This window comes from Lingula anatina, chromosome 2 (assembly GCF_051362555.1).
Source record: "Lingula anatina isolate TDL-2025a chromosome 2, LinAna3.0, whole genome shotgun sequence".
Taxonomy (NCBI): domain Eukaryota; kingdom Metazoa; phylum Brachiopoda; class Lingulata; order Lingulida; family Lingulidae; genus Lingula; species Lingula anatina.
The window spans coordinates 8154104-8174777 of NC_141768.1; the positions used below are offsets into that span (position 1 = coordinate 8154104).

At 34.5% G+C, this 20674-nt stretch overlaps 1 protein-coding gene across 6 annotated transcripts; it reads left to right on the forward strand.

The window, feature by feature from the left end:
* The first annotated feature begins 47 nt into the window (after positions 1-47).
* LOC106172366 (uncharacterized) lies at positions 48-20303 on the forward strand. Of its 6 annotated transcripts, none has more exons than XM_013553027.2 (21): positions 48-227; positions 4987-5227; positions 5712-6079; positions 7291-7446; positions 7732-7920; positions 9748-9835; positions 10363-10482; positions 10703-10791; positions 11139-11309; positions 11664-11843; positions 12153-12387; positions 12620-12845; positions 13095-13282; positions 13686-13778; positions 14103-14246; positions 14789-14956; positions 15938-16101; positions 16326-16740; positions 17391-18148; positions 18346-18473; positions 18651-20303. In XM_013553027.2, exons 2-21 carry the CDS (start codon positions 4987-4989, stop codon positions 18970-18972), a joined length of 4443 nt encoding a protein of 1480 aa, XP_013408481.2. In that variant the 5' UTR covers positions 48-227; the 3' UTR covers positions 18973-20303. The 6 variants fall into 6 exon arrangements, with proteins under 6 accessions (XP_013408481.2, XP_086863276.1, XP_086863275.1 ...); XM_087007150.1 differs by lacking the exon at positions 48-227 and adding an exon at positions 983-1396 and having other exon boundaries at positions 14792-14956; XM_087007149.1 differs by lacking the exon at positions 48-227 and adding an exon at positions 984-1396.
* Positions 20304-20674: the final 371 nt, after the last annotated feature.

A 20674-nucleotide genomic window follows, 5' to 3' on the forward strand; every position in this document is an offset into this window, starting at 1 on the left:
TGCACCAAAAGCTCTAGAACATTTCGCAAGATAACATACTTAATACCCTATTCAACAGAATTTGTTGCTTTGATTTTTAGAAACTTAAAATGGCAATTTTGCAGTCTTAAAGGTCATGACAAATGGTACGGCCTTTAAATCCCAGGTCACGTGACCCTTAATCGCGGCACCGTGTGGGTCACGTTACCAAAAAGAACATAAAATCAACTGCCACTAAAAATATAAAGGTAAGTTTTTTCATTGTATGATTTTAAGTTCAGTTAAAAGGAACAATAATACTCGATATCTAAGATAATTCTTGACTGCAATTGCCTGAATGGATGAAAAGAAAATGTCTTGCCAGAAATGTCGGCCATGACGGATGCTTTCGGCCATACTTGCGATTATTTGAGCCACTTTGCAAGCACTATGTACTCAATAAATGGTGTGTCCCCGTATGTTCTCGGTATAACTGGAAACAAGTAATCAAACTGTCCAGGATTGAGCTTCTGGATTGCTGATGCCTCGGATAAAAATGTAGTTTACCATGTCGGGATGTGTTCCTGTTTTTTTAAGAACTGATACAACACCAGTATGGTGTAAACTACACAAGATACCCAGATAAACAAAAGATGGGAGGTGTATTCTTCACCTACCTTCTAAAAAACCCATTCCAATAGGTTAAAAATGAGAAACTTAGATTAGTGCTTGTGGGCACACATATGAAGGCTTTGAGTTTTCATACACTCAAAATAAATAAAATATTTACTAAATTTATTTACAGTACAATACTGTATAATTACAATATAGTATAGTACTATAAATGCAAGAGAATTTTCCTTAATTTTGATAGCCAGAAGAAAGGGCATATTAATGAAAAAATTGTGATTGGTTAGTTTCTAGTTACGTAATATGAAGATATTTGCACCTTTTGACTGCCATGTTGTAATGATAACACATGGACAGTTGACCAAAAAGTGAGGTGACAGAACAAAATGTAGCAAAATTGTTTCACAGTGTGGCATCCAAGTGCCATAATAAAATAAAAAATGATAAATGAAAAGCCTTCACTTATTTTACCATACCTATGGAGACTGCGAAACATCAGATTTGGAGCAACTCTTCAGAATTAAAAATCCCAAGTGTACTGAAAAAGAATGAAATATGAATCTGTCGCAACCATTGCAAGCCTGAATTTTTTGTGTATGATCTGTAATCCAATTGTGTGGTTGAAAAACAACAAGGAAACTCGGAGATTATGCTGTTCCGAGTGTGTTTGACCTTGGAGTATAAAAATATGACAGTTAATGCCAGAGCACCACCAATGAAAGTCCTGACAGGAAGAAGTCTGCATGAAGTGAACACCAAGAGAAAGAAAACACTAAACTTAAGAGGTCAAAAACAGTTCATACCAGATGTAAGTTGATTATGTTCTTGAATTATAAGATGTATTTATGAAAACTTGATTTATAGTTGTAACTGGATTGAAAATTTTGCTCTCCATTCTGTAATTTTTTAATCAGTTATACAATTATACCACCCATCATTAATGTCTCTATCGATGTACATTAAGGCCTACCTATGAGATGGAAGAAAATATGTTGTTTGGACGTAACTGAATGTATATTTGTGTTTTTTTGTTATTTGCCTATAAGGCGAAGGAAAGTTCTACAGTTTTGAAAACTGCCAAACCGATATATATATATATATATATATATATATATATATATATATATATATATATATATATATATATATGGTTATTATCAACCTTCCTGTAAGGTCTAAGAAATCTACAAACAAGCATTTCTATAAGTTTCCAGGCCTGTGATATAACTTTTCAGTAACAACAGTGTTTTCACAGCAACTGACTCCATAAGGAGAACATGGTAATACATTGTCCATATTCACACCAGTTCAATTGGTCATCTGCCTTAGAATCTTTAATTTCCTCATGGAATTCACAAAAACATCATCCACATTGCCCTCTAGCTCAAACCTATATCCTTCAATAGCCTCTATTTCTCAAATTAATCACAGCACCACCATGTATGCATATCTCAAACTACATTTTTACCTCTATTTATTTATATAAAATCAATGAATAAAACAATAAAATGTGAAACTTTTTTTTTTACATACAGACGCAGATGTGTATGTACATTTAGCCATCACCTGTGTCTGTCGTCATCTGCGATGGCGGCAGCACAGTCGCCGTGCACTTTCAGTATTAGACAAATAAGATGAAAAACACTTTACCTTTTGTATTCAAACTTACAGAACTGATGAATATTCATAAAATACAAGTCGAGTGCAAAAATCAACCTGATTGCAAATTTTTTTTAAGTTACGCTGTTTTTTTTCCAGCATATTATATCCACCATTAAACAAATAAAATGATAACCCTTATAAGAATGATTGACATACAGCTCAAATTGGCAAACCAGATTGGTTGGATTTTTTTCTCGTTGTCTGTACATATGACAGCTTTGTTGCCTTGTTTTTAGAATATGGTTATTAATGTTTTATTTGAAATAATTTGCAACACTTAATATACTAATAACAAGTGCTTTATTTTCAGATGTTACAAAGAAAAAAAGGTAGTGTTGAGTGGAAGGTAAAGAGGAGACTAGCAGTAAGAAAATACAGCTGTATTCAGTGATAGACCCTCTTCAGTAAGACCAGAAATAGATGGTGATGGGCTCACTTCAGTGGGACCAAAAATAAAGAAATGTTAATTAGGTCCATTTCTGTGGTTCCAGAAATGAACAGCAATAGACCAAGTCCAATGGAACCAGAAATAGTCATTTAAAGACCAACTTCCATGGGACCAGAAATAATATATCATTATCCACAAAAATACTCCATAATAAAAGAATGAAAATGAAGATTCCAAATGAAAGGAGGCTCATTAAAGAAGGCTCTCTCATATTTCATTTCTGATCTGGGGATTTTGATAAAAAAATCATAATATTAATAACAACACAGCTTTTATAGGAGGGTAAATTACACATAATATTGCAATGTAAATTTTAGTTCTATCTAAGGGTGCATTCCCAGAGATTTAGATCGATCCAGAGATTTAGATTTAGATTGACCTAACTCCCTGGGGGTTTGCACTAAATTGCAGTCAGCCGAGCGCGCACCATAGTTAATTACCCCCTTACAGCTTTTAGTAGGCGGGACAGATGCTTAAGCTGGCTAAGCTGACAGTAATCTAGTGACACTCCCCACAGGGATAGATCGATCTAAAATCTTTGGGAATGGTGTCTAAGGGGCCAGTCAGAATGAGTGAGATCGTACTATCTACGCACACTTATTCGCTGTGCACTTTCAGTGATAACATGATGAGTGGAAAAACATTTTACTTTTTGTCTGCAAACTTTTCCAAAAGTTATGCCCTTTTTTCAGCATATTTTATCCACCATTTCACAGATAACATGAAAACTGTGTCATATTTTGCTTTAAAACTAGCAAGACTGATTTATAGGTCTTATAGATCATGTTGTAAAATTTAAATTATCTTGATCGGTTTAGTTGTGATGAAGTTATGCCTCCTCATAATTGGACTAATTTAATATGTAAAAGTGTTCTTTTGACATTTTCTGCATCTAAACAACATTGTTACTAATGTATTATGTTCATTATATAAAAATGATGGTAAATCTGTTACATGTATTGTGTAATAAAGTGTTTAAAATGGAAATAAACTCATATCATTGCAGTTTGTCAGATTCAATCCTTCACTTTGTTCAGAATCTCAGAATGGAGCAAATTAGACATTTAAAGTTGTTCTAATGATATTTTTCCCATCTCAACAACTTCATAGTTATATATATATATAAAGGATAGTTAACTGGTTATTTTGTATTCTGTAAATAAGTTTTGAAAGTGGAAAAAAACTCATTTCAGTATAGTTATCTCTTGTTTACATTTTGACATTTGAGGTTCCATGTGACTTTGAGGTTCCATGATTACCTGTTGTGCAAAATAAAAAGTTGGTGTTGACTTTGGTGTTAAGCATAGTGTATTATTGCATCATCATTGACAGTAGTCTAGTTTGTGCATCATTATTGTCTGCTTTTTGTATGTACATTTGACAGTTTTGCTGCCTTGCCTTACATACACCTATTTGCCAATTTCCAAAGTTTTGTTCTTTCAAATGATCCATAATATTTTATCTGTTTGTTCATTTGTCAGCTTTGCTGATTAATAAAAAAGAGTTTTAGTTATCATTACCCAGGTTTTCACAGAGAAAAAATTCATTTTATTAAAAGTATAAATGGTATAGCTTTACCAATAGCTCCTTTCCCTCTAAGGAATTGGAAATTACAAAAATTTCTAAATGGCAATAAAGAAGGACAAATAATGTTTATAGCATTTTTATAAAAATCTCAATTCTCTCTCTCTCTCTCTCTCTCTCTCTCTCTCTCTCTCTCTCTCTCTCTCTCTCTCTCTCTCTCTCTCTCTCTCTCTCTCTCTCTCTCTCTTTGGCCCTTCAAAATTCTGAATAAAGAGAGAGTTAGAGATTAAAGTTTTAAATTAATTTAATTTGGTTTAAATAGAACAGGTATGAGTAGGACATGAAAGAAAATGTATAAGTTATGCTTGTTTTTGAAATATGGCTTGTATACTACTTCATGTCTTTGTTTAAAGATTGCTAATTAATTCTTTGAGTAGTACAGGCAAAATATTTTCAGAAAATAATCAATATAATGCAATTTTCATAAAGTTAAATGCTCTATAAAATCATTAATTCACAAGTTACATATATTTTACATTTTCTTACTCCTGAAATGTTTTATTTTTTGGAAAATATTACATTATACTGATTTTATTTATATTAAAAATTCATGTTCAGGACATGAAAACCTCAGATGGTCCCAACATTTGTCACAATTCATGAGCAATATGGTCATTAATTCAATTAAATTTCAGGAATATAAAACGGTATGTACACAATTTATTTTAAATATGCACCTTATCAAAATTCTTCTATGCATCTAGATGTCTAATCATCGAAAGCGTCGGGCAGCAGCGCTTGCCTCAGGCATAGACTTGCTGATGGAGTGTGTAGATGAGGAACTCACTCCTGCCCAGAAGAAAGCATGCAGACAGGCAGAAGAAGAGTATCAGAATGCCATGAAAGAAATCAAAGCAGCCCAGGCCAATCAGTCCATAGTCTCCGAGCTTCCAGCACCAGCCACTCTCAATGGAACAGCGGGAAGTAAAAAATCAAATCAACAAAGTAGGTCAATACAGTTAAAAGTTGCTACTGAATTACATGAAAAATTAATACAGTTTAGCTGTATTCATGATGTTGCGTCACCTGCTTTGAGACCTCAGTTCGGTTAATTACAGAAGACAAAATATAACAAGACTGAGAATAGTGCCACCTTTGTTCTCAGTAGACCAGCTTTTGTCAATTAGATTAAATTGTAAGTCCAGCAGTAGATTAATAAACTTAATTTATGTTAAACACCACTGGATGGCTAACTACTTAGTATTAGATAGCAAAAGTTTATTTTCCATGTTTTTCAGAGGCAGGAATCAATCTTAAATATGGCTTGTTCTATTCAGAACTTACATAGGATCCAACATTTGATCTTGATTTGTATAGAAGAATTATATTTATATTTCCATCAAACATTAAATCTATTGGACATCAAAGCACTGATAATTTTAATTCAGTAATCATATTTTGATTTTTCAAAACTGTATTTTTCACTAAGATGTTCCCAGTGACCCAGATATCATTGTGTTGGATGATACCCCTCCAAGAAACCTGAGAACCAGATCCTCTAGCCAAACATCAGCCAAGCAAAATGCAGCAAAGCAAACAACAAAGTCCCCGGCAACTCCAGGGCAGCAGCCCCTACAATTAGCACAGTCAAATTTGAAGTCAATTCTTAATACTGCCAAAACTGTCCAGCCCATGATAATAAGAGGGAGCCCTGTAAATGCATCTCAGCCAGGGACGTATATTATATCCGGCGCCAACCTAAGTCAGCTGGGTGTGGCGCCAGGGCAAACAATTCAGCTGGTGTACAGTCAGGCTAGTGGAGGTTCACACGGAGCTGGGCAACCAATATATACTAAGGTAAGCTGGTGATATATTCAGATCATCGTCATGGCTTGAGTTTATTCTTGACTTTGATATGTGTCCATTAGGTTATTAGATAGCTGTAGGTGGTAACCAGATGTGAGTTTTTACATCAATTCCAATGTGGTGATTTGGTGACCACCATTTTCTGTCTTAAGTTTATATATAAACCCTTGGGCCATTGAGCCTATCAGTCTCCTAATAAAAGCTCTGAGAAATGTGCTTTGCTCTGCCTGAGTGCTCTGAAAAATGCAGTGGCATTAGCATTATGGTGATTGAAATCCTGTCTATAAACATAAGGAGCCCTCTAATAGACCTCTTGGACATTCTGGACTTCTCTGATTCTGTTGACCTTGACCCTCAACATTGATGTCAACCTGGGATAGAAAGAAAAGCGTTTATTTCTGCTGTGACGTGATGAGAAAATAGAAACACAAGGTAAAATATGGTAAGCACTTACTTTTTTTTTTTGTAACAATTTATGCATTCTGAAAAGTTGAAGGCACTTTGACTGTATGTTATATGGGTGAAAATACAGTTTTGCTTTAGGAGGTTACTAAAGTTCATAATGTGCTCATATTTTAGTAAGAAGAACAGTCAACCACTGTGAAAAATTGGAATTGTTGTGCAGCATTATCAGACTTTGTCATTGCTCATTATTTAGTAAATGTGCAGTACTATTACATCTAAAAGTTCACAAACTGAGGCTATATAGCCGCAAGTGTCATTTAATACATGCCTTCGGGTGTGCTTTGTTCTTGATTCATGTATAAAATCAAGAACTTCACAGTTAAATGAATATATGTTGTTCATTTTTGTGTGACTTTATATGTGACACATATGTATGCTCATACACACGCATGCATGTGGGCGCACACACAGACATGTACGTGTGCCTTGGACATTCTTACAATTATTCTGTTGTTGTGCATTTCTTGATCTCATAGCCTGTCATCAGAGACCAAATAAGACAGTGACGGTTTGTCATTTCAAGCCATTTGGCTCATTTAACACATCAGTTTTTAAAATCAAAATCTGCATCGTGGTATTTTATGTGTATCCTCTGTTTTGCCAAGTTGAGTGAAGGTACTGAAATTAGAGAATCAAAATTTGTTTTACTTTACATCAGTCATGTACACCCACTAAAAATTCACTGTTATCTATTGACATTGGTCCTGTATTAATCTTAAGAAGCATTTTTGTTTAAGACTCGCCAGTGCTGCTGTGTAGTGTATTGCAAGAGCATTGGTTTTGGTCCAACAGAGGATGGTAGAAAGATTACATATCACAAATTTCCAAAGGACAAAGCACTTCGCAAACAGTGGTTAGCCAATATTAAAAGAGAGGAGGGAGAATCATTCCAGGTGTGGTCCATTAACCCTGTGTTGTAACAGTGTGCGTCTCTTTATTAAAATCACATTTTCTTTAATAACCTAATACTTAATACAACCGCTGCTACAAGGAAATTTATTGGATTTAGATAATCATACTGTAGTTATAAAGAGAGTTTGATTAAATATGACAAGAAAAGACATAGATTATGCTTTTGCTTGATTAAAAAAGTATTGGATGGTAACATGAACCATTGTACTTTTCCTAGATTTTAACAGAAATTGGTTATAAAACATGCCATTTTCAATATTGTTTAGATCAAAGCCTACACCAAGGTTTGCTCCTTGCACTTTAAAGAAGAGGACTTTGAGTATGTAGTATATTGTGGAAGGCGCTACCTACTGCCTGGGTCAGTGCCAACTATCTTTGATTGCTGGAAGGACATTACACACTCTATACCACCTAGGAAACCCCGTACCAAAAAGGAGGCACTGCAATTCCAGGAGGTAGCCTGTCTGAGGTTTCAAGTTGAAAGGGCTGTAAATAAAACCATTGATTACCACAATTTTGTCTTGTCTATCCCATTAAACTTGGCTGGTTCATTCAATGGGATCTTTGGCAATTTGCTCATTGTTCACACTTTTTCTAGCTCCAATCATTGTTTTCCCAAAAATATGTATGACCATGAAATATTGTATAATTCAATGGGGAAGAAAGCAGCAAACTTGCTTTCTGAAATAATTCATGTTGTTAAAGTTTTTAATGTGTATGATTTGATGATACTTAATACATAATAATTTTTACTTATCAAGAGTAATAGGTGCAGAACAACCAGGCTGTACATGCACTAAAACTGATCATCAATCATGTTGGCCCCATTTAATTTCCCAAAGCAATTTGTGTAATAAACTTTCTTTTTCAATCATACAGCCCATGAGTACATTAGAAATTAGTTTCCCACAGATGAAAATTATCATGAATGATCAATCTGATCAAAATTCTGAAGGTGCAGCAGCTTCTAATCTTGACTGTTAACAACACAAAAGTAAAAGTAATAAAAAATTATTTTTATTATTTAATATGCCTTCACCATTTTCAATTCTCACATTAACTAGAGTTTCAAGATTTTAAGTGAACTTACTTAACCAATATTTTACTTTATGAATTTTTATCAATTATCATTATATAGTTATTTGAGATTCTTGGTACAATGAAGTTCCTAGTTTGATATGATCCAAATGATACATTGTTGATTTAAGCCTTGAGGGATAACAACCTTTCATAATTCTTTATATTTTTTCTTCTATCCTAGATACGAGATCCATATTTCACAATAAGTACATTGTAAACAGCTTATAGAAATATAATGAATTTTATTTTACCATCAAAACAGTGGTTATCACATTTATTCGGGTATCTGTGCTTGCCATTGGACCATGCGACCTACATGCATAGCTACCTATTAAACTTTTTAGTAAAAAATGTCAAAACGGAATTATTAACCATTGGTCATTATTGGAATATTGTCCTAAACTCCAGAAAATCCATTTTGGGCAAAAATAAATTTGTTATCACTTTAATATTGTATGAAATAACTTTTCAGGTCATGTTTTCGCTGTGGAAGACAAAAGAATTGTGTGCAAAATTATTACAAACAAAAAGGATATAATGTTACAATGTTTAAACAGATGAATCCTACAATTGTGTCATGTATAATAATGAAATTAGCACACCTACCAGCATGAAAGGGGCATTTTACCCAACATTACACTGTTTTACTTAGAAACACAGTGCATTAACCTTTTCCAAACTTGTAAGATGACTTCCTTCATCAAAAAAGTAAATGCTAGCAATATTTAACCTCCCCTGTGATGATCTCTCATAACCTGTCACAGCAGCATTGCACACGGATTGTGCTTTGTTTTGTATCTCGTCATTGTCATTAGTGAGGCAAAAGGTCAACACAATTGGAGAAGTCCAGAATATCTGAGGAGGTCAATGACTGTTCCAAACTAAAGCCAAAGTTTGTACTAAGACTCCAACAATTTGAGAATATTTTAAGTGAGGGGGGAATTGTTGTCTAGCCAATGTTAATATGTTAACCCTTGCTTTTACATAAATAATGACCACTGTATACTTGAGTATGTGTGGAGAAGTCCTTACTGCCTTTTTAACAAACATTGTGTTGATTATAAAACCTCTTTCTTGATTTATGAAAACAAGCAATATTAGCATTTCTAATGATTTGATAATGTTACTTGCTTTAGTAGTTTATTTTTTTCTTACCTTAGATTGTATTTCCATGTCTTTTTTCTTTTTAAATTTTGATTCAGGTGTCACAAATACAGAGCACCCCACCCTCACAAACCAAGGCATCTCCAAGGACAAGTGAAGTACTGAATCGACTGCAGTCACCACCAGGTAAATTGTTTGTTTTAGGGCATACTTGTAGTTTGTGCCAAAAAAACTATTTAGGCTTCTAGCCCTTCAGGAAGTCGGGGTCTAAAAGTGGACTGGTGTTGTATCAAATGTATCAAATCTAAACTTTGTTACTACCCCATGGCCAGTGACACTTTAGATGGGTGTTTGCCTAAGTTCTGGGACCTAATATAATAGATGTAAATTAAGTAATTTTTTTCTACATAGAAAATTGTTAACCTGTATGGCCAAATCTATCACTGTGTTGTAACCAAGTGAAGGATGATGAAAGGAATTTTTTTTAGAAAAAATATTTGCCTTGTTAATTGCTAAAACTGATAAGTCGCTTTATTTCATATATGATATCATAGTGAATCTTTTTATGGCATTTGAAAGGTGTTTTTAAACATACTTTTTTTGTAAAATATTGATGCATTATTGTCCTATAACTCCAATTGCTAGATGAAGTGTTATCCTCAATGTTTATCTGTTAGAACATTCAAAACAAAATAAAAACTTTCCCTTTTCAGTTGTGTCATCCCAGCAGATAGTTGCAGGAACATTTGGGTTGGGGATCAAACATCCCGCCGGCTATGATGACAAGAAGGAACTAGTTTCAAGAGGAAGACCACGTGAAAAGGACTCTAAAGGTATACTCAATATACTATATAAAATAGCCGAAAACAGTGTCATGCATTATTAGTTGTATTAAGAAAAAGTACATTTAAAAAATAAAAAAGACAATTTCTCACAGAAATATCTGTGTTGTGGGGTGATCAGAAATAGAGCAATTTGTTATTAATAGCACTTTGAAAACACCAAAAATGTACTCTTCATACCTTGAAACAATTTTGGTCATTTCACTTTCAGGTAACTGGGTGCCATTAGATGAGTATTATTATAGTAAAAAGGAGGGAGATCCATCATACAGAGAGGAGAAAGGAGAATTCAGGTTTAAGGTATATTTTTGTTCCTTGATAGTTCAGAATTTGACCTGGTAGAACTTGCAGCAGGCCTCAGTTTGAAAATTGTTGCAAGATTGAGAAGAAGAAAATTAATTCTACAACCTTTAAACTTTCTTGGCTGGACTACAGGTAAAAATTTTAGACGAATAGGGTAAATATTAGTTTGGATCTTTTATTATGTAATATGTGGATGCATTTATCAGTTTCCTTATTATTTGTATGATGTCTCATATTTTCACAATGAAAAATACATAAAAATGTTTAGAACTTTTGAACAACAGGATTACCATTTTATATACTGGTTTATGGATAAAATATGTGTATCGTAATTATTGTTTCAGTGTTGGTACTGTCATAAAATGTTGTACAACAACGTGAAGATGATGATTCACCTTAAGGGTCACATAGACTCTGAGAAGCAACAAAACTTGGACCTGGCAGACCTGACACAATGCAAACATTGCTACAAACAGTTTGACACACCCTTTGACCTCCAGTGTCACATTGAAAAAGTATGAATAGTTTAAGTGTCATGAACGCTATTTAAGTAAATTTATTCCTGTGTAGAATTCACTTATAATAATTGTTTTTTTAATGTAAGAAAGGTGGTTTATAGAATTTTCAGATTTATTTATGTCATTAAAAGGACAGAAATATTTGAGATTATTTCAAATAATGATAAAAAATAGAGAATAGATTCAGATGGTGAATTTTTTTTTTTTTTTTTGTTCATGTGTTAGAATGACTCAAATTTACAGAATTCATGGATGGCCAAAATTCAGTACAGATTCTTGTTTTAGCCTGTTACATATTAGTATTGTGAATAAGATTATCTGTTCCTTGTTATGTGACAAAATAATTTTCAGGTTCATCAGAGCAACACAAGTGTTCTAGTGTGCAGGATTTGTGAGAAGGACCATGACAGTCAAGGTGCGCTGACAAACCATATGCGCTCACATCACGTCGCATGTGAAATGCCATATATTTGCCAGTTGTGCAATTTCCGTTCCTCCATTTTCAATGATGTTGTTGATCATTTTAAAAAGGTATGTAGAGTTTGCTTTTAATAATGTTACAATTTTACATATGATGATTTATGTTTGTGTACCATGTTCATATTTATTTGATGCTTTAGAAAAGTAATGTCATGTTTCATGAATCGGTGTCTTTGCTTTTAGCAAAGATATAAAGCTTTGGTTGTATTTGTTCTCCAAGCATTTAATTTTAATTTATGTTAAAATGTCACGTTAATACCACAGAACTATCTGATGCAAAACTTAAACTATAAATGTATAAAATCATTTGTTTGTTGGTGCTTTGGAATTGTTTCACATGTTTCGTTTTTCCCATTTAAGCGCCATGACAGTTCTGCTAGTGTGATGTGCCTCTACTGCCTGAAGGTGTTTAAAATCAGCATGTCCAAGCAGAATGGCTGGGGCCTGACACAGAACTTCTACCAGCACTTACAGAAGCATCAGCTGAGAAACACTGTGAAAAAATGCATGTCCTGCAAGCTCACTTTCTTGAACAAGATGGATGCCAAGGCACACAAGATGAGAGATCATTTGCCCAATCACAAAAATATCCTTGGTAAAGGCATTCTTTTTCATTCATTCATTTTTATTATTATTATTATTATTTTATTATTTAAGATATGCTGTCAGTATTTTAAATTAGATTTTCATCCTTGCCTATCTCAAAGATATCTGTTACCCGTCAGTTCTTTTCCACTCTAGGAAATGAAAAGTACCCATCAGTTCTTTTTCACTCTAGGAAATGAAAAGTATCCTCTATGATTATAAACTGTTTGTTTGTGTTTCAGGCACCATGAGTGGTAAATCATCACAGTCTGCATCCAGTCGTAACCAAGTGATGATCCAGGTGCCCAACCCAGCCTCAGGGGCCAAGGGGGAACGAACACCAAAGTCACTTAATGCGCCTGCTGTCGCCAAGTCCAGAGAGTTCCGCTCCATCCGTTTCCGCGACATTCAGGAATACATGAGATGCTATGAGTGTCGGGATTACATGAATAGACCTGACCATTACAAGTAAGTTGATTAGTCCAAAATTACAAGCATTTTGTCTTTGTTAAATTAGGCCAAATTTGAATTGTAATTATTAGGAATGAGTGACAAGGCAGAGAAGCATATAAACAGTATTTCTTTGTACTGGTTTCTTTTTTGAACACATAAAAGCAACCTAGCAAATAATCCCAAGCTGAAATGCGCTTATTTAGCATGGAAATCGTTATGGAAACTGAAGTTTGTGATGAAGGTATGTATGAATGTTTATTTCAGGAAGTATGTTGAGTGCTCTATGTGCCGTTTTGCCACCTGCTGCAGTCAGTCGTATGCTAGTCACATGAAGGCGTTCCATTCTGGTGCTACCAACCCTGCCCTGTACATCAGCATTAGCGTGGAGAGGAAGATGGGACGGAGGCTTTACTGTCAGTGTGGATACTCCAGTACATATGGAAATTCAATTGGTGAGTAAGCTTGTGCTTTTGTGCATCTAGACATGGGGAAATAATAGCGAACAGATAACTGAATGGGGGGTTTCATGGGATATTAGTTCTTTTTGCAAGTTTTTATTGAAGTCTAAGAGGAGAGTGTGGATTTAATGTGAAAACCTGCATATTTATAAGTAATGGTACCCTTGGTATACATGATTCAGTGCATTCTGTGAATATTTTTAGTTTGACACAATACAATCTACTTCAGTTAAGTATTACATATGATTGAGACTAGGTTTAAATAGTTGCAAATCCAAATGTATTTTTTTACATTACAAGTGATTTATTTTTGTTATTTGTGATTTATTTATTTTATTGGTATTATAGACTTGAATAAAAGGATTTAGATATTTACACCTTTTACTGTCTGTTGCAGCAAATCATCTAGTCTTCTGCAGCAAGAGGACTAGTTATGTACAGAAACCAGAGACCAAGTTCCTCGAATTGAATGATGTAGATGAGGAGTCAGGTAAGTGAGCCACAGCGCAGCATCAACTCTCTGCAAAGCAATGTGGAAAAGATTAGTGAAAAGCACTGGTTAGGGATCATACTGGCAAATTTAAAAAAAATTATTTAATTTTTATGTTTGTCATATTTCTGTCGTTATGTTCTTTTACATAATACATAACACTAGTGATGAATTGAATATTGTAAAAAATTAGATTACCCATTGTCAGTGGGTGATTTATTTCATGGATATGTGTTGTGTTGTGTGATTTGTTCTTAAAACTAATCTTTATTGAATTAAAAGTGTAGAATGTGCACTTTATACAGCATTTGTGTGTTTCATTAGATTATGAGCCCCATGAAGATGAAGAGGAGGAGCTGGTAGATGTGGCTAAAACTAAGAGAAAACCTGAGCCTGCATCGATATTCGATGCCTTAGGACTGGTTAAGAAACAGCCATGTCAGCAGAAAGTCAGCAAGCAGATACAAGGTGTGTACCAGCATTGCTTTGATACATGGCTTTTAAGCTTATAAATGTTATATCATAAATATGGGGCTCTGCCTTGCAGTCATTGGAAGGATTGGTTGATGTTGTTAGTGTCACTTGTTTGCAACAAAGGTTTTAATGTTCTTTTTGAAAAATGCAGCAGAGAATAGTCCACTGTATACAACGGGTGTGCATGACACACACACACACACACACGCACACACACACACACTGTGAGAAGAAATACACTTATTAGAAGAAACACAGTATGTGCTTGTGTTAAAGATAGAAAATATATTTAGTCACCTGCTAGTTTGTGTAATGAAGGCAGTTTTATTCCCCCCCCCCCCTCCAATGAAATTTATTGAGTCAAGTAAATCCACAGACCTTCATCAGCTTTTATTAGAGGATTTTTTCCACAAAAATGCCTATTTTATTAGCAGTGTTGAAAGGATGGAATTTCTTTTCCAAAGCAAACATTCTTACATTCAGATATACCTTACACCTCACTTATGACTAACTCCTATTTATTTCATACAACAAAGAAGAAATTCAGTTGGTGACTGACAATAAGGCAGTTCCCTCTACAGAAGATATTTGTTCTGAAATAATGGAGGATATATTAGATCATGTGTTCCCTGCTCAAGCAGCTGCAGAGGAGTTTATGAGCAGTCTTTTGGAGAATGTTGACTCTAATATCTTCCAGTGTAAAGGTACTACCCCTGCATATATCAGTTCCATATTAAGGGCTTGATGTGTGGGTGTGGGTACATTAGCTGTTCATCAACACATTTCACATATCTTTTAAAATTCCTCTGCCTTAATTTCTCAGTATTCTTTTGTGGTTGTCTTTGTGTTGAGATTCATGTGACTGCCTGGATTAGACATACATCTTGTTAGTACAAGCACATGCTGTATCTTATTCCTGCTAGATGCTAGTACGTCTTTGCTTATGTATTTACCAGCTAGCACTAAGCTTTTATGCATTTCATTGTAGTGTTGCTTTGATTGTAAACTTCCTTTGTACAGGTATTAGCATTTATTTAAGTTCCCTTAATTGTGTGTATGACAGAGAAATTAGTTTGGATCATGTTAAGTGAAAATGTACTTTTTCAGTCCAATAGCATGATTCTGTTGGTCCTTTTTTGGTTTTGTGATTTACCCTTGAATCAATCGTTTGAATCAATGTGTAAAAACTCAGCAAAAAATGTTTCAGTTTGTCATACATCATTATTGATTCTTCACTGTGGATTCTTAGGAGAGTGGGAAGCACCTTAAATTTGTTTTTTCTTAGATCTCTGAGATAATGATGGTTGTTGTTAACAGCAAATTAGCAGATGTATCTCATTCATCAGTGTCTTGTTACCTGCTTTGTTACCTGCTTGGTTGTGGGAGATGCCTGATAGCCCAATTATTCCTTAGAAAGCTCGGCCTATTTTGCATTTCTTGCTTTTCTCTGCTTGAATTAATAACAAAATGAGATTTAGCAGAATTAGAATTTAAGAGATGGATACATTCTCAGGTTTAGCTTATAAATTTCTGATATTTAAATTTTGTTGGTTTTGTTTGTGTATTTCTTTGAATATGTCAAATTATTTTACACATAAATTTGCATAAAAGTGATGGTTTTGGATAAATTTTTATAGATGTTCTTCATATCTCAGTATATTTACATACATTAACTGTATATCCAGATACCAGTCCAGATGTTGCTGCCCCAGTTGCAAAGTCCACAGACTCTGAGGAAATTCCTCCTGAACTAACAGGCAAGAAAAAATGGGAGACTGTGAAAATTTCTGATAGAAACACGCCCACCAGATCTTCTATTTTTCTTGGTGAAAATGAAGATGACAGCAAGGTATTGACCTCAGAATATGTGTATTATTTTCAAATTATTATTTACTAAATGATATGAAAATTAGATTCTAAAGAGTAACACCTATTTAGAGTAACAGTCTTAAATTGTGTTTGCATAAATTGTCATATTGTCAGCTTGTCTTGGCTCAGTCAATTTAGTTTCTCTGCTGCTTCAAGTTTTTTAGAATTCATTTTAAATTCATCTTCATTCATTTTATGTAACAGGATTCCTTGAAAAAAGAAACAAAAGATACTACGGCTGCCAAAGAAAATGATGAGGGTGTAAAGGTTTCTCAGAAAGATGAGAATGATTTAGAAGGCAGTAGCACTAGAGAGCAAGTGGAACCAGACATGGAAGAAAACAATACTAATGACAGTGAAAGCAAGGCAGAAGAAAATGAAATTAAAAAAATTGACATAGAAGATGAAAGTAGAGAATGTACAGTGGAAATAAAAGCTGAATCTTATGCTGAAGAAAACAATGCAGATAAAAATAAAAAATCTGAAGAAATCCATGGAGAAAATAAAAGTAAGCCCCACTCTGAGAAGACAGCTGATGATCTTGATGTCATAGATGGAGAACCTGGACTATTAAATACTGAGGAAGATATGGAGGTGGATGATGCATCCCAACCACAAGGTAAGATTCTGGAACTGTATGTGAACCAATGACAAAACAGAATTGACCTTTGATTTTATTGCTTTCTTTGTTAAAACCGATATGAAAAACGAAAAGATTGACTTTCCCTGAGCGCTTTGAATATGTAAACGATAGTGCTCATTATTGTTCATTTACTAGATGGAACATACACTATGAACAGATTTATTTATTTTGAAGCACACATAAGTGGCTTCATTCACAGAAAAATTTGCCTTCATGGAAAGATTACTTGGTCTTCAAATGTGCATTTAATGGGAAGCTTATTTCACACACTCTGTCTTCTAACTCTGTAGCTGAAACTTCTACATCAAGTTTTCTATAAACTTTATAACTTGCAGAAGGTTTTTAATCATATTTCAGATTGTAATTGCAACATAAAGCTAGGTATGGTCTTGCATCCACTTTGTGTGTGTGTTTCCACTTGTGTTGTCATTGAATGAAATTACCCCACCCCTCAAAGTGTTTCTATCCTATAGATTATTCCTGAAAGCATATGTTTCGGGGGTTTCTGTTTTATCTAAGTGAAGGCAAGTATTTATCAAGTAATGCACTTTCCTTGCAGTAACATCAAGTTGCCAGTAGAGCTATTAAGAGAGTTACACAGAACTTTTCATGTTGTCTAATTTCAGAGTTGGAAGAGAATGAAGATGCTGAAATGAGGTCAAATCCAGACCTTGACAATGCACCAGACACCCAGACAGAAAATACTAAGGCATTGGAGGATATCGACATGTCCCCTGTAGATGTTGAAATGGCCCCTGAAAGTAACTCAGTTGACAAAGAATCACTGCAGACGTATGAGAATAATGCCATAGGTGGCACTGCTGACCAAGACAAGCTGACAGGAGATCTGACAGCAGAATCTGAAGAGAGATCAGAGGCTGAAAGTGCTGCCACTGTTGCAGAAAAAGATGGGAACTTTCCTGAATCACAACAGGAAAGTTTTGATGAAGTTGACACTGGAACTTCTGGGAGTATTCCTGAATCCCAACAACAGAGTTTTGATGAAGTAGATGCTGGAACTTCTCAAACATCTTGTGAAGGTACTACTGTTGAGGAACAAGACACAAGTAAAATTACAGGCTCTGAAGATACAGGTGATGGAATGAATAAAGACAAGGGAACAGTTTCTGTAAAATTGGATGCAAAAGATGATGCATCAGACCAAAATGATAATAAAAATGCAGACAAATCAAATCAAATTTCCATGGAAGCCAAAGAAGATCCATCAGGTTCCACAGACAACAGTGGCACTTCATTAGGCTCTAGTGCCACTAGAACAGATGTCCCGGACCAAGAAACAACCAAAGACCTTTACAAAAAGGAAGATGAACAGAGTCCAAAGAAAGACCAGTCTGCTCCTGGACAGGAGGAGAATGATCAAGAGGTCAGATTTTAAGTCAAAAAACTTAAATGCCAAATCTAAAACCTTTTCAACTTTCATGTTAATTCTAGTGAATGTTAAAAATGTACAAGATTCATTTTTTCCTATAATACACTTTCACTTTTTGGGTTGTATTTGGATATTTTAAAATTCTGAAATTTTAATTTGTTTCTTTTTATCTTAATACCATGCAATTACAGTACACAAATAAAGATAACTACTGCAAACGGGAGGAAGAGCTAATCTCCCCAGAGAGAAGGAAGGGTTCCTTACAAAGTGGTGACAGATACAGAGGGAATAGTGGGGATAGGGGCAGTGGAGATAGAGGGTAAGACAATAACAACTTCACAGCACTGTGAATGTTACTTACTCATTAGACTTTCATACACAAAGACAGTTTAGACACACAAAAATATAGACAAAAAATGTTATTTTAATCTTCAGTAGGGTATTCCCTCAGGTTTTGCTTTCAGTATTGGCTGATGTAGAATTGTTGTTCCTGCAGTTCCAGCAAATCTCCTGGGAGAGGACCTGAGCCACACTACTATAAAGATCGATACAGGGACAGGGATCATTTTCATGACAACAGAGACTATCGTCATGGCAACAGGAACTATGGTTACCATAATAACCAGGGAGGTTACCAGGGCCAATACCATCAGCAAAACAGAGGAGGTGGCTACCGTGGAGGTCATTATGGAAATCGAGGTGGCTATCAACAGGGTCACCATGGCAACTATGACAGAAATAGAGACTTTTATGGTGGACACAGGGGAGGTCACAATAGGCAACAAGGCTGGAGAGATAACAGAAGAGGCTACTATTGAGAAATAATACAATGTTGTTTTTTCAACCAGCGGATGTAAAACATTTGATCATGATCCAGCAGTGATTGTGACAAAAAATTCATGTTTCTGAGATATTTACATCATTTGCTTGAGGGAATTACAGCAGACATCCGTGTTTTTTTCTACTCTGGAGACAAATAGCAGCAAAGTCTAGACCATGTGATAAGGTTGTATATTTTTTGTGCTATAAATGATGTTCGTTTGGTTTCAGAGTTGAGAGCATATTCTGCTTAGTTAAGTAGCATACAGAGCTTATTATGATATGCATACATAGTTAATTATTAATTGGTGAGTTAGACCTTTTTGTTCTAGCCCCATTTTAGAATAAATATTCAAATTTTAGAAAATTTCAGAGACTGAACTGCATTTTACAGTTTGTTTCTTTTTACACAAAGGAGGCAGTTGTCCTCTTTTAATAGACTGGTTCTCATAAAACATTTAAGAAGTTTGTAATCTCTTACAAACTGATTTGTTCTCAAATTTGGCAATTTTCTTAGGAAACACAAATGTATATTGATAAGTGTAGCTTCATATTATGGAAAGACAAAGTAAATTTTGCTGTTTTGTACTATGTTGGTTAACAAAGAAAATGAATGGGCGTTCTGAGCAATGCAAGCTTTGTACACAACCTAGAGTCGAAATAAAATAATTTTTGCATTCTTGCCAAATTTTTCAATTGTTGAAAAGTAAAGAAATGAGAATTTTATCTGTGGTTGGTTGATAAGTCATTTAATCATACTTAACACATGGCAGCAATGGTGATTACGTACGAGTTGGCTGCATTAGGATATCATAATTTGTTTGATTTGAGATTCTCGGTTATAACCAGGATTTATGTATTTTTATTTCATTATTTTTTTCACAGTCAGTATTGTTGATCAGATACGGACAAAGCGTAAATTTTATTATGTCATTTTGCAATTATGATCAATGTGCTGAAAGTTATTCACAATTATTACTTGGATTTACTGAGCAAATTAGAAACTGGACACCAAAGAAGCAGGACATCATGGTTAGACAACTACTTTGTCTCTCAAAACAACAATTTTTCTGTTTTGTCCAAAGAAACTGTCAGTGGCAATTTATGTGGTGTATGTATATTTGTCCAGTCAGAATATTATTATCTGACATAGAACTTCGATCTTTAGAGAGAATTGGCTATTCTTAAAGTGTTTACTTAGTCAAAATGCTTTACATTGCAATGTTGTGGGCCTTCAAATTCGTATGTCATCATTCTTGATTCAGAAATTTGCCTCTGTAGTTCTTATATTAAGTCAAAATATAGGACATCAATAAAGTTATGAAATGTACTTAAATTAACTTTTTTTCCTTTATTCGCGCCGCGCGTACAACCTTATTTATTTGTTAACTTTACGAATCGATTATTTGTTGTTGTTTTTTCCCCGTTTGATATCGCCTTACGTTGCAGTGGTTATAAAAATGCACGGAAAAGTTAATTTAGAAAGATGAACACTACACAGATCAGTCGACCTTATTAACTGAGAGTCGGTTCGTGATTGCTGACCGAGAAGCGAAGCGTCAAAGTTGATAGACCTTCTTCATTTGACAGTAATTTAATAATGTGCTGCTACCACAATTTTGAACAGGTATGAAAAAACATGATTTAAGTTTCAATTTAATATAATATTTTTTCCAAAACTAAATTATTCGTGCGTTGAAT